Source organism: Pezoporus flaviventris, unplaced genomic scaffold, assembly GCF_033815535.1.
Source record: "Pezoporus flaviventris isolate CSIRO_AGI_PZ_B2104156 unplaced genomic scaffold, CSIRO_AGI_Pfla_v1 ptg000015l, whole genome shotgun sequence".
Classification (NCBI taxonomy): Eukaryota; Metazoa; Chordata; class Aves; order Psittaciformes; family Psittacidae; genus Pezoporus; species Pezoporus flaviventris.
In genome coordinates this window covers 39,169,121-39,183,516 of record NW_026892563.1, presented here as the reverse complement: position 1 = coordinate 39,183,516, position 14,396 = coordinate 39,169,121, and the positions used below count along the sequence as shown (strand labels likewise).

The window sequence follows — 14,396 nt, the reverse complement described above, 5'->3', positions numbered from 1 at the left end:
AAATGAGAGTCCTTTACTCACTCCTAGGTGTGCACGTGTTGAACATGCGTTATAAAACACCCTCTCTTAAGTATGTGGGTGACAGAGCTCAAAGTTATGTCCAGTTCCCTTATGCACAAAGTTAAGTCTCTATATACTAGATCATCCTTTTTTCCTGTTGATTTGTTTGTGCAGAACAAACGTTATGAGTGGTTTTGAAACAGTATCTAAGCAGAACACATCCTTACTGAACTTTTGCATCCTTCCATGCATCAGACAAGACCCATGAGACAGCAGCCTCACATGCTAGCTAAACTGTGAGGCACCTTCCACCCCATGTATGGAGTCTTGCAGAAAAAGAACATGCAGCCATGCAGAAAACAGCTTTGGTGAGAAGGCACACCACCTCTCTGGGACTGATTTTACCACTCTAACCACAGCCTTTTAATATATCTTTTTTCTTCTGACTGTGATGTATTCCTATTTCTGAAAGAAAATGTTGAGGTGAGGAGATGGGAATCAAGAAACTCCATTGCTGTCAGTTCTAAAAACCCTCACTCCCATAGCAGTTTATGACACTGGTCTGGTACCAAGATATCCAGAGCCACATCACATACCTCCACCACAGGACAGAAAGGCAGTGCTCTTCTAGTCAGCAGAAATACTGAAGTGCTATTCTGTGTGTTCTAGCCCCTAACAGGGGAAAAAAAACCCACATTGCCAATGAAGAGACATTTTGGGACAGCAATAAATGCTGTTTTCAGCATTTCTGAACTGTTAGCAGCTTTCTGGGCTTTGGTGAGGGCTGCTGGTACCAAGTGTGATGGACATTATGCATATGTCATCCACTCTTTCTTCCAAAAACTGCACTGAAAAATTCACTTCAAACTGTCTATCAGGCCATAAACCCTCCCCTCTCACACCATCTTTATAAAGGAAGTAAAAAAAAGTATCAGAAGAGGACTCACTGCCAGCTTCATTTTAATAAGGTCAGTCCTTTAAAACGTATCCAAAATTCTCTCTTTTTCATTCATTCTTTTATATTTAGTGCTATAAAGTTTTAATAATAGGCAATAAATGAAACAGTTCCATTGTCTGAAAAATGAAAAAAGATGTACAAACTATCTGCGCACCTCCATAATCCATCCCATATGGCCAACCTTGCCATTCCCACTGCACGCAGGATTCAGGTCATCATTGCATTGTTCACTGGGGAAGCCAAACTACTGGCTCCAAGCACCCTCCTGGCTCTCTTATCCTAGACAAAAGCTCAAAGAGCATTTCCAACACAAACAACTCCTATTCACCTCAGCTGCCCACATCTGAAAGAAAAGTGTTGTTGCTTGCTGTCAGATTAGGGTTTTATTCTTCCATGACCCTGCTGCGTTTCCTGACTCTTGTCCCTGCAGGTTTCCTCCTGGATAAGGGGCTTCAGCAAGCATCCCACTGTCAGATGAACTTTACTCAGTCTCCAAAAAAAGGTTCTGTGGCCTTAAATCTGCACCCTCACTACCCAAACATTTAGCGAGCTGAGCTCCATGTGTCAAGCCTCTGGTTCTCAATCTCTTGAAGTTCAGGAAAGCAATTAATGCCTGCCTCATACATGTACTATGTAGGTATCCTTTCGCCACCAGGAGTAGTTGCCTTGTTCAACTTTTACAGATGCTTTACGTGCTTTTGCAGATAAAGCAGAGAGGGACCAAAAACAGTGTAGAAGGAATCTCTAATAAGCGGGTAAGACTTGACCTTCCAACACAGGCTAACTCCATCCATCAGGGCTAATGGCTACATTACTGAACACCATTAGTTAGCATGGTTTGAGCACAAAACAATGTCCAGCTACAGAGTTGTTTCCCTCTGAAATACCTCACTGCTCCTTCTCCCTGCAGAAGGACTGGCGCAGTCAGCTGTGAAGGAGACAATTACACAAACAACTGAAGGAGATCCAAAAAGGGATCTGTGAAAAAAATTGCTCCACCAGATGGATACAGGGAGTTCCATCATGATGGGGTGTCCCCAGAGCAGGAGGGGTTTAGCAGTGTCTTATACTAATGAAGAGAGACCATAGTTACAAGGAGCTATAGAGGGAGGCTGTGAGTTGATGGAAGTGAAAGATTTTAACTGGAAACTGTTTTTAAAAACAACAGTTGACTCCATAATTTCTGCAGCAGGCAACAACAGTGAAACAATATCAGGATACAAAGTAAGTGAAGGAAAAAATCCATCTCCATTTCATGGAAAAGCCTCAACACAAGGCAGAAAGGAAATGTCCCAGGAAAGAAGTGGCCTAAGAGGAGTTCTCCGAAAACCTCTTGGATACATACTACACTTGCCTGCTTCACTAATGGTCCCTTTTTCAAATTACCCCATTTCTTTTCCAAAGGAGGCCTACAATTTCAGTGGGACGTTCTCCACATCCAGCCTAATGCACCGTAGCTAACCAAGGCTGTGAGGACGTGGAAAGCTACAGAGCATCAAGATTGACACTCCAGCTGACCAGTGATCCTGATGAGATTACAAATTCACAAGAGGAAGAGAAGCTAGCCAGCACAGTTAAGAAAAGTCCCATTTGGAGAGCCTTTTCAAGGCATGGCTTGGACCTTAATGCTTTTCTCTTTCCTATGTGTACATCTATGTACATGTCCTCTTTAAAGGGAGCAGCTGAGCATTAGAATGTCCTCCACTAGCTGACAACAGCAGTGCAACCTTAGCCAGACCACTGCTTGTGAGGCAGGCGCCTGACTGCTATATATGCTTGCAAATACCTTTGCCTGTTTTTTCTTCCTAAGGCCTCAGGCTGCTCTCTTTGATGTGTAATACCTTAAAGATTTTAATTCCTCTTTACATCAGCAGAGAGCTTTACTGAGCCCTCCCCACAGCTGCAGCCGTGTAGCAATTTCCTGCCCTTTCTTAAATCAATGAGCTACAAAGATCAGTAATTCCCAACCTTTTCAGGAAACTGTCCAAATTCACTGGGCTAGGACCTTATTAATGCCTTCCATGTTAATCTAGCCCACCATGTACCTGGAACTGCATCAATCCCTTTTCTAAAACCAGCCTCCAGTGCAGCTGTATCTCTGCACACAGGGAAGACCTTGTACCCAGGGCAGATACTACCCACACACAGAAGAGGAGAGCAGAGAAAAAGTCACATGTGCTTCAACTATGAGAACTAATGGTCACGGCAGGGATTAAATAAGGGTGGTAACATATTTTTGCATAGCTATAGTAAGATGATAACAGAGGAGCTGAGCTAGGAAGTTGCTAGGTCAGTAAGATGTCTTCTTTGTGAGCATTTAAATGAGTGATGGAAAACACAGAGCACTTGCCCAGTCACTGAACACTTCCCATACCAATCCATGAATGCGGCAGTGGTTCTGGTGAACACACACAAGAGGAGCATGCAAGTAAAAACTGAATTACAGTGCCCATGGGGGCTGCAAATGAAGGCTATGCAGATGACTTGCACTCTGGTCTGCACGCTCAGAGCCTTGCTTTACAGTCCTAGGGTTCTTGTAACATACTCATATATGTCTAATTCTATAAACAATTTAATGTTTGAAGCCTTTGTCACACTGATCTAAAGGATGCCCCCAGTATATAGATCTGAAATATGTAGACCTGCTGCACACTCTGATGGAATTATGAATGGCAGAAAAAGTTGAGACTTTTTTGTTTGGACTTTCTTGTTCTTTTTTGATAACTCTGTGTCTTTTACTAATTCAAAAGGGTTTTTTTTTATTTAATCTCCTGGTTTATTATTGAGTTTTTAAAATATAATGTATTCTAAATAGCATTTAAGTTGTTCTACTTAATCTTTTCATAAAAATCCTGACAAAATTAAGTGACACAGTCAAAGTGAAACAATTTGACATCACTGGAGAGAAACTGAAATTGTTTGAAACGAAAGCATTTTTGCACTTTTATCCTGCAAACCTATCAAAAAATCTTAGTTTTTATGCTAATGTAAAACAAGCATTTGCGCTCCAAGTTTGTAAATTTCCTGTGAAAATCCAAATTTAAAAACGCCTTTCACACAGCTCTACATGCAATAAAGAACAAGCAAAAGTATCTCCTACTACCTTCATTATTTTTCAGAGCTTTAGCCCGTGACCGATTTGTCTTCTTTACAGTCTGCAATCCTACATCTTTCTATCTCTGGTCTTCAATTTTGTAATAAAAAATATATTTTTTTTAAGAATCTCTACAGTATCTTTAGAAGTTCATTTATTTTACCTAATTCTTTGGATATCATAGGACAATATCAGTAAACATTAATAGTTTACTAATGACTTATCAGAATGTTTAATTTTGTTTCTCAACAACAAATGGAAAAGCTCAGAGGAACATGAAAATGATAGAAATGAACATAAACAAATTAATTTTCCAGCAGAGAAAAATAACATCCAGCAGCAAAACACATATACAGAAGAAAATAGCCTTGAAAGTAGTGGCAACAGAAGGGGTTCAAAGGTAGCAGTGAGTGGGAAATTAAACATATGACACCAAAAAATGCAGTCACAGAAAAAAATGTTGTCAAGCAGGAATTTCTTAAGCTGTCTAAGAATATCAAAACCTTCTGTCAAGGTTTTGGACTGCAGGGTCCAGGCAGAGGTAGGAGCAGCACTGAAGGAGACTTCTGTAAAGAAACAGGGTTGGTCTAGCTGTCTAATCTGGTGTTTTCTGAGGTAGCCATCAATATACATTGGATCTGTTCAGGCAAAGTAAACAGTCCTTCAAATTCCTCTAACAACTAGTCTACAGCAGATTTCTCCTGTAAAAATTAATTGGGATCACAAAACACCTTCCTCAGCCTTAAATGCATGCCCTGTGCACTCATGAGGGGAAGGAGAGATCAGTGAGAAAACACAAACAAGCTCCTGTTACCTGTTTCTCCCAGAATCTCTGAAACCTTTAGCGAAGGGGTTTCTGTCAATTTTTAATCTGGTGATCTATAAAGAAAGAAAATGAGAATTGGTTATCTCTCCAAACAAGTTTTTTGCTTTCAGAAAGTGACAATTATTGATGATTACAACTCTTGACAAAACCACCTGTACAGTGATCTTTCATACGTATTTCCCCAGACTTATATTAAAGTTGCTCTTCTGTTATCCATGAGCAGCTGATTCGAACAGCAAATGAATGGTGCCAGAGGCAGAAATATGGCAGTATCAGGAAACCTGGCACAGCACTGGGGCTGAGAAGCTGTTCCCAAAGTAGAAGCACAACTTGGGCCCAGGATATAACTTATCAATGGCCATGTGGTTCAGGAAGCAGGCATTCTGCTCAGGTTTGGCTGGTATCTGGGATCATCCCAGCCTCAACACTCTGGGTATCCAGCAGCTGGATGCACTCATGGACCTTCAAACGCTGCTAAGGAGAAAAGACAAAGCACAGGCTACAGCCTCCAAAGACAGCAGCTGGCCACTCAGCCACGTGCAGAAGGTGCTGCTCTTCTGGTCAGCATCTGGGTGGCCTTTCAAGGGTTTTCTGGTCTGGAAACCATCTTTGTTTTACTTTTTCCCCCCTCCCCTAAACCAAGAGGATGACAGCCAGACTGAATGCTTTGGGGAATCTTCCTTCCTGCTTTATTTTTAGGCACAAATTCCATGCTGGTAAATATGGAAAATAATACTGGGGGGTTGACCTTGCAGCCTGTGGTATCATACTCCCTGTCAGCTATTCCCCAACCTGGTGCAGCATGAATGCTTCCCTCTGCCAACCTCAGTCCCCGAGACCCTGCCTCTGGGGTGAAAAGAGAGTAAGATCTCAAGATCCTATCAAATTTGAGATGTTTTTGCAGAAACTGCTCAAGAAAGATGAGTTTAATGCAGACTGATCTGAAGCGGATTTGCAGGTGGTTTGCTTCTGTCAGAACGAAGTCCTTACTGTGGATATTAACCTCAGATCTGGAATGCAGCTCCTATTTTTGCAGAAGCTTAATTTGTGAACTTAATTTCCGCTAGCCTGACTTTGCAGCTGTCCTGGGACTTGTGTGTACAGAGACAGATATGTTCTGTGGAGGATGGAATTACAGCAGAGGGAATCCCTGTGGTGGATTTGCTAACATTTTACAATTGTTTCCAGAGACGCTTCTCCCAGTAAGACAAAGTTTACAGCCACGGGAGGGCATACAGGCATATTCATGGGATTTCCACTTATTTGTAATGAAAAGACTTCCTCAATCCTGCAGAACCTCCTTTACTGGTATTATAAAAATGCCCCCCAAAAGAAAATTTAGGGGGCAAAACCCCACGTGTTTGGAATCCAGAGAAACTGGAAGAAACTTCAGTGCTTCCTTACAGTGAGCTAGCTTATAGAGCCAGTGCCTGAGAGGTGCCCTCCCTTGGCACCTCCCATATCAGTGTAATTATGTCTTACAAGTCTGGTCATTAGGGAAGAATGACAGGCTTATTTCTTGTCAATTATCCTTTCTTTTTCTTCTTTCTATATCTGGGCTACAGTTAAAAGTCTGTGGAGTACATGCACTGGGGGGGGGGGGGCAGGAAATTTCTAGTGCTCCAATGGCTGGAGCAAACCCACCATCGTGTTGCAATATTTTTTTCTGCTGGAATAGTGGATCCATTTTGGATCCTGATTTAAGTCATTTCAAGTGGACTAGACTGAGAAAAAGCTAGGAGTGGGCATTCAGAAGCAGTCATGAGAGTGCTTTCAGGATGTTGCTATAAACTGCCCCAAAGTGATCTGACATGGGACTGTCCCTCCACTCAAGAATACTAAATATAATGATGTCCACTGTGTTCATGAAGCCATTCTCCAAAAGAATATAAATCATCATAGAAAAAAAAGAATTTCTTCACTGTTTCTGGTTCAAGACTCCTCTGCAATTTATGGCAGCAAATAGTATAACCTATTTCCCTAAGAGGCTTGATAACAGGTTATTTTTCTTCCAAGACAGTTTGTGCCCTCATTCTTCTAGCTTAGAACAATACCTTACGTTCTTTAAGCAGGCTCACTATTAACACAGCAAAACTTTCACCAACTGAGATTCTGGTTCAGATAGATGGGAAAAAAATACCTAACACAGCCCTTTTAATGCCCTGACAACCCCCACCCCAAGAAGGAGGGGAATGACAGGAAAAGGAAATACGATGTGCACAGTTACCCCTCACTTGAGAATAAAACAGGGAGTATGTGTACATGAACAAAAGAAGCACGCTGGGCCAGAAGCATTAGAGGTGGTATGAAGGCTAATAGGAATCCTTAAGCAGAGGTAGGTGGCAGGTGAGCAGTATATGAGGAGACTGCAAAGGGAATGGATGGATATAAGAAGCTTATACATTTATGTGTGCAGTGAACATGCCTGCAGAAGCAATGAAGCAAGCGCCTCCTCAAAGACTAGGACACGATCTTTCACTGCCCACTGAAGGAGAAGGGGAAGCAAACATAATTCACAGCACAGGCTTCCTAAATCTCCTTTCTTTGCTGGTGTCTCAACTGCTCACATTTTACAAACAATTAATTTCCACTTAAAGATATAGTATCTTTATATATAGTATCTATAGATGGACAGGATACTCTATAATCAAACACTAGTGTGCACTGAGATTACATTTCTTAATGCCAAGAAGACTAGCTTAAGAAAAAGGGCAGATCAGTGACAACATCAAGGTCTATACAGAGAGGATCCTCCTGTGGCAACATCTTTTCCTTATGATATCTGAAGTCAATAGTAACACTCTCCACTGGGAATTGTGCAAGATCTGAATCAAACATGAATTATGCATGAGAATTTCAGTTCACGTGCCATACATGGACTGCTGCTGCTTATGTTCAAAGGCTTCTCTTGTCAGCAAACTGATAAGATTGTGCTTCTCTAAAATTTTTTTGCTTCACTGCTTAAAAAAAGACTATGTGTTTTCTCTGTGAGATAATAGAACTGGACTAGTTGTACTGCCTTAAAATTACAGTGGGGATAGGGCACTGTAGTTTGTACCATGAAGCAGCAAGGCAATGTGAGCATGATCTCTTTATGGTTGACATCGCCTACTTACTTTACAATAAAAACTGCAGGCACCTTATCTGCAAGGTGTCTTCCTGGCTAGATGCCTCATGTCTACACACTGTAGCAGAAATAAAACATTGAACCTGTGAAGTGTATGCCCTCCTTGAGCTACGTTTCTCAGCAAAGTTAACATTTCAAACACATCGAGTGCACGGATGTTTTATGAACACCCATCACAAAAAGAGTCTGAAGGCATGCAGCTTTACCTGTTGATTTTGGTAAGCTGTCACTGTTGTGAAGACAGTCTCAGGGAAGTTGAAGGTTTTCACCCCATCTCCTGAAGGAACTGGTTTTGTAGGGGAAAGATCACTGCTGAAATCCTTGCGGATGACATGAACACGGGGCTGGTACTTATGCATTGAATGCAAGATTATCTGAAGAAAAAAAAAACAAAAGAATAAGAGAAAGGATTATTTTCCCAAATATTCTACATATCGTTCAGATGTACAAGGAAGCAGGGCTGGCGTAAGGCTAATGTGAAGAAAATGGCCCTTTTCTTACAAGCATGTATCAGATTTTGTACTATGTGCAGAGAGAAAAGAGCTTTATAGGATCAGGCAACATTTTGAGGAAAAATACTGAAGCGGGGAAAAAGGCTTCATAGCTGTGAAGAGTGGCTATAGACATGTGTGCCCAGCAGGACACAGGAATATCAAAGCAGCAGCAGCAGCACCCTTTTGAGCCTGAGAAGAGCAAGGCTAGGGCAGCAGGCACCAGCGTTAGCTTCTAACTTACATGGCCTTGATCATCAAGCTCGTTGTTGGTCAGCTTGAGCTTGTCAAAACTGACCACCTGCCTCATCCAGGTGTCTCCAGAAGCCAATGAGTCAGGATGGATGTAAACCCTCGGGGGCACTGGGGAGTCTGCATTGCCAGCCACCATCCACTTGGAGCTGTGATACACATACCTGAAAGAGGAAGGGTAGATGGCTATGGGAAGTTGTCACTCATTCATTCACTCACTCACTCACTGGAGGAACATTTCCAGGGCTCCCCCTCTACGGCCACCCTACCGCATACACCCCAAGCTCCCATTTGCAGTCAGGGTAGAATGTGCTTTACTGCAACCTCCTACCTTCTAAATGAAAGCCAGATTACCCCTGAGCCACTTGTTCAGACTTGATTCATTATTAAAACCACCTTTGCAGCTCTTTTCCCTGTAAAACTCTGCCACATGTGGCTTCTCAACGCCTTAACCCTTTCCGAGTCACAGGGTAGAAAATGTGAGTAAACAAAGCCCTCTCTGAAAATGTTAATAAATGCCCTGTAATTTCTGGCAATCTGCAATGGCTGTCACGCCAGACTGTGCAAAACACATGTGTCTTCACACAGAAAGAGCAAAATCCAATGGATACCACTAAAAAAAAACAATAAACCAGAATTTGTTGGTTTGCAAAATAGGAAATTCCACGTAGTATTGCAAATGTTGAGATTAGAGTAAAAAGTAATTTTTGTGTTCCTGATTTTTTTGTGATCTTCTGTGTTCCTGATCTCACCATCCCAGATACACCATAAATTTCTCTACTGAAACTTTGCCTAGACACGTTTTTTTTTGCTTTCTGTCCTGTGGCTCCTTCAGCCTGAGGCATTTCACAACCAGTCCTGCTAACACCTCCGGGTTCTGCCCTGTGCTGCCCCTCACTGGGTCTCTGCTCAGCTCTGCTAAGCTATTTCAGTCCATGCCTACAAACAGTGACTCATTTCCTGTATTTTCACAAGAAAAACAAAATAATAATAATCTGCTCCCTTCACTGCTAGCTTGCTCTATGTGGCTACAAAAGCAAACAAGGACAGAAACAAAGTGTAAGGCAATATATTACTTTTCAATGTTAGTGCTGTCAGAACACTCAAAGAAAGTGGGAAAACATCTAACTGAGTATCAGACTCAGGATACTGCCCAGGAAAGTGTTTTCCTGAGAAACTCTCTAAACAGTCTGAGAGCGAAAATGTAATATTTAGCTTTTGAAACAGAGGATCAATTCTTGAATCTTTGAAATGTGGTGCAGTGAAGACTATCTGGGGAAAAGACTGACATACATACCTATCCGGACTTGTGCAAGGCATCGGGCACTGTCCTGCGTGACATTCTTGCCTCTAACGGCCCAATGTCTAAGTGGAGACCACTTACTGGTGTTCCCCAGGGGCCAGAGGTGTTCAACCTCTTTGTCAGCAACACAGACAGTGGGATTGATGCAGCCTCAGGAAGTTTGCTGACAACACCAAGCTGCGTGGTGCAGCCGACACGCCAGAGAGAAGGGATGCCATCCAAAGGGACCTTGACTGCTCTATGAAACCCCACCTGGAGTACTACATCCAGCTCTTGGAGCCGCAACATAAATAAAACATGGACCTGGTTGAGCAAGTCCAAAGGAGTGACACAAAGATGATCAGAGGGCTGGAGCAGCTCTGATCTGGAGACACACTGAGAGAGCTGGGCTTGTTCAGCCTGAAGAAGAGAAAGTTCCTGAGAGATCCTATAGCAGCTTCCAGTGCCTAAAGGGGGCCTACAGGAAATCTGGAGAGGGACTTTTTATAGGGGCAGGTAGTGACAGAACAAGAGGGAATGACTTTAACCTGACAGAGGAGAGATTTAGGTTAGATACAGGTTGCTGAGGCACTGGCATAGGGTGCCCAGAGAAGCTGTGGCTGCCCCATCCCTGGGAGTGTTCATGGCCAGGTTGGATGGGACTTGGAGCAACCTGCTCTAGTGGAAGGTATCCCTGCCCTTGAGAGGGGTGCTGGAACCAGATGAACTTTAAGGTCCCTTCCAACCAGAACCGTTTTATGATTCTGTGAGTCTATGATGAAAAGATTTGCTCTCAGAGGTATTTAATGAGTGTGAATAAATCACCTCTCTCTGGATAGTTTTCTGGAATGAAGAGGACCATGAGTTTTCCATAGTACGTTTTAGGAGCAGAATCCCATTAATATCAGAACACTCTCTTCCTGTCTTTCAGCTCAGCTGTGAAGATTCACCTCAGGGTTTCTCAATGGCTCTACATTGTAATTTAGGGCCCATATCCCCTGTGACTGCTCTGCTGGACAGTGAATGCTTTTAACACAAAAATCACCCAAGTTAGCTCAGGCCAGACCTGAGATGCCCATCCTGGTTCAGCTGCTGCATACCCATTCTCTTCTTGCTGAAGCAGTTTTAGAGGCTCCAAACTCCCCACTGATATCTCCAGTTATCAGTAACCTCAGACAGTCATTGCTAATCATGTCAATTGTGAAATGCATGCTAGGGATCTCTCTGATTCAAAACAGCTATTTGAAAAGAGCAAGATTCCCATCCAAAAGTACAAGAGAGTATTTTAAACCTCTGGGTTTGTCTCATGATTCTGGTCAAATCAACTATATTGGTATAAATCAGCATGGTCTCTTCCACCATACATTTGAAATGGTGTATAATGGCACCTGTCTTTCCTAGGCTGTCATTGACAAAAGATTATCACAAAGTTCCTACCTCTGCACCTAAAAAGCTTACCTGTATCTCTTGTTATCCACAGGCACAATGTCCATGGCAATATAATACTGCTGGTGGGGATCCAAACCTGTAATTTTCACTCTCATGGCTGGAAACATTCTCCTAGGAAAAGAAGAGTAGAAATCAAGAAGAAAATGGTGAATAGGGAAGCTGAAGGGGCTCCTTAGACCCCTCTCTGATACCAGGAGCACATTCCTTTACACAGTCCAGTTCTTGGCATAAATCCTCTAGGCTTGATGTGGGTCATTCCAACAATGACTGTGCTGGAAGTGGTTTGAATCTTCAGATTTTTCCCGCTTAAGAAAAGGGGTAGCAGAATAACAACCTGTGGGTAACAATAAAACACTCCCAGTCGAACATGTTGTCTGTTCCCTGCTCTTAGCAGACAATTCTGACATGTTCCACACAAATTATCCTCTCTAGGCATTTCTAGGATGGACAGTGTACCTTCTTCCTGGTATGTTTCCTGCATGTTACTGGAGTAATATTTAAAGCAAATCCATCATTCTGAAAGATCCTTTCACTCTTATGTTTACAGTTATTTAAGAAAAAAAGTCACCAAATTAATATATATGTTTAATATATATATATTAATAATAAGCATATATACTAATATATGCTTGTTAGGCATATATTTCACATTTAACAGAAACACTGGTGTTACCATCATGGTTTCCTTGAAGTCCTGGTAGCATTTTTGTTTTGTGCAATCTGTTTAATAAGTGTTGTCTTTTCTACATCATACAATCCACCTATGTCTTAAGCATTTTCTCCTGAGGAGCAAGTTATGAAACTCTACAATGGCACAAATCAATTCTCAGCCATGAGAAGCTATTTTATTCTTTCGCATCCAGGCCAAATATACCTACTTGCAGAAAAGGGTGAGAGGAAGGAGGCTGTTCCTCAGCCTTCACCCTACCCACAGCTCTTTCAGCTCAGGACATTAAGAAAGCAAGTTCTGACCTATTAGTTAAGTACATCTGCGTTGGAAAAGGACGTTTATCATGGGGGGCAGGGAGAGCACCACGACGCAGCTGCTGGAGCACAGCTAACCCCAGTTATGAGAGACATAAAACTGTCAGAAGAATTGTCTGCAGAAACCCTTCAAGGAGAGAGCAGACCTGTGGAACTGATGGTGTGAGTTTGATAGCTGAATGATGGAGAGGGGGAAGGAATAAGGGATTAGTCTTTCATGGCTTGAGGGCATTACCTTGTTTCTACCACAATGGCTCATTAAATCTGCCAAGCCAAATGGGGACAGGATGTGGCATTTTACAGCCCAGCTCTCCTTAATTGGAGAGAGGTGGCTTGAGAGCAGCTTAAGAGGTAGGTCATGTTTCAGAGAGCTGATGAGAAACCCAGGATTAAATCTGAGTCTCCTTGAGTCTAAGGCTGTGCATTATATTGGGAAAATTGAACACTGTGTGTCTCAAGAAGCTCTCTCCAAATCTGCAACCCTGTGTAAAGTTGCAGTATCGCCTGTGGGGTTGTTTGCTTATGAAATACCTTGTAAAAGATTACTGCAGACCATTCGACAGGCTTAGAGACTAATCTCTGAAGTGATTAGACAGAGCTTGGCTGATCTCACTGCTTTCTTTAAGTGCACTTCCAGAGTTTTGTAAATTATTACCAGTTTACTTTTCCTGTGGGTGTAGAAGTAACTTAGGTTTCTTTACCATGAGGATGTGGCCTGGAAATGTCACAGCAGGTGTCAGCAGCACTGCTGCTTAGGAAAGGCGAAATGGAAAAGGCAAGCAGTGCCGACACAGAGATGTATTCAGGTGTAATCCAGGCTAAGCCCCTGTGCTCTGTGTGTCCTCTTGGCTGACTCTTGGCTTATCAGAGGCACCATCCCTACAGAAAATAGGAAGCTCAAAGGTTTGGAAGGAATTCAGGCCATTTGAATATGGCTGTGTTAATAAACAGTCAAGAACCTTTCATCTAGAAAGATATTGTCTAGTTATATAGCCAACAGCCTCAGACACAAAGGCCATCTGTTTTCATGGAGAACACATGGTGACATCTGATATAGTTTAGGAGGAGGTTTTATATCAGCAGCAGTTTGGGATGATCAAGTTATTTATACGTTAGCTTTACCACTCAGCAGGAAAAGAGTCTTCCTAAACTTAGACTGTGAACTTACCTACAGTTCCTTTTTAGGGGAAATATGATGTGATACGAAATAAAGTATTACAGTTACTTCAGGGCCACATAGAAGTGTTTTTAAAAGCCTTTTTTGCAACAACCATGTGCCTCAGTCTACTCAATTCTCACCTCTTTCCATAATGAGAATGAGGTTTCTGAATCTCTGAATGTGAAGAAAATTAATGATATATAAAGAGTTCTGAAACCTGGTTAAAGTAGTATTTGACAGCACAGTAGTGTACTGGTATTAAGAACCATGCCTGGAACTTTCAGCAGTAGAAAGAAGTACTTGGATTGTAGCAGCCAGCATTTTGTTGTTGTTGTTGTTTAAAACATTCATTTAATACAAAAAACTCTAGTTAAATTTCCCTGTGTGAAAACTGTTCAAAGGAGGATCACAGGTATAGCCCCAAACTGGACCTTTTTTCCAACAAGCATTAGGTCTCAGTTTCTCATCCTTAGGTGCCTCAAGGTGACAACTCTTATCCCTGCTCCTTGGACCAGCACATATGATGCTTGTGTCAAGTTGGAACTGTCTTCAAAGCTGGCCTGCACTGAGTGGAGGCATGGGTCAAATGGCCTCCAAAGACCCCTTCCAACATATATTCATTCTGTTTCACAGATTAGTTCTAAAGAGGGCAATTCTCCATTAGAGGATAAAAGATTAAAAGGTACCTATCAGGTTGCCACAAAACAAAAATGCAATTCCTTGAAGCTTTTCAAACATTGGAAATACTCCTTAGTGAGCAGAAGTCAGATGAGA

At 42.2% G+C, this 14,396-nt stretch overlaps 1 protein-coding gene across 2 annotated transcripts in view; it reads right to left on the bottom strand.

Moving 5' to 3' along the window:
* The window catches only part of TBX15 (T-box transcription factor 15), a 95,042-nt gene that overhangs the window by 18,612 nt on the left and 62,034 nt on the right, over positions 1 to 14,396 (bottom strand). For both annotated transcript variants that reach the window (XM_061454192.1, XM_061454194.1), the window contains exons 3-6: positions 11,489 to 11,590; positions 8,741 to 8,912; positions 8,212 to 8,379; positions 4,867 to 4,931 (exon numbers count right to left, since the gene is read on the bottom strand). In XM_061454192.1, coding sequence (XP_061310176.1) covers positions 4,867 to 4,931; positions 8,212 to 8,379; positions 8,741 to 8,912; positions 11,489 to 11,590 — 507 coding nt within the window. The remainder of the gene's footprint in view (positions 1 to 4,866; positions 4,932 to 8,211; positions 8,380 to 8,740; positions 8,913 to 11,488; positions 11,591 to 14,396) is intronic.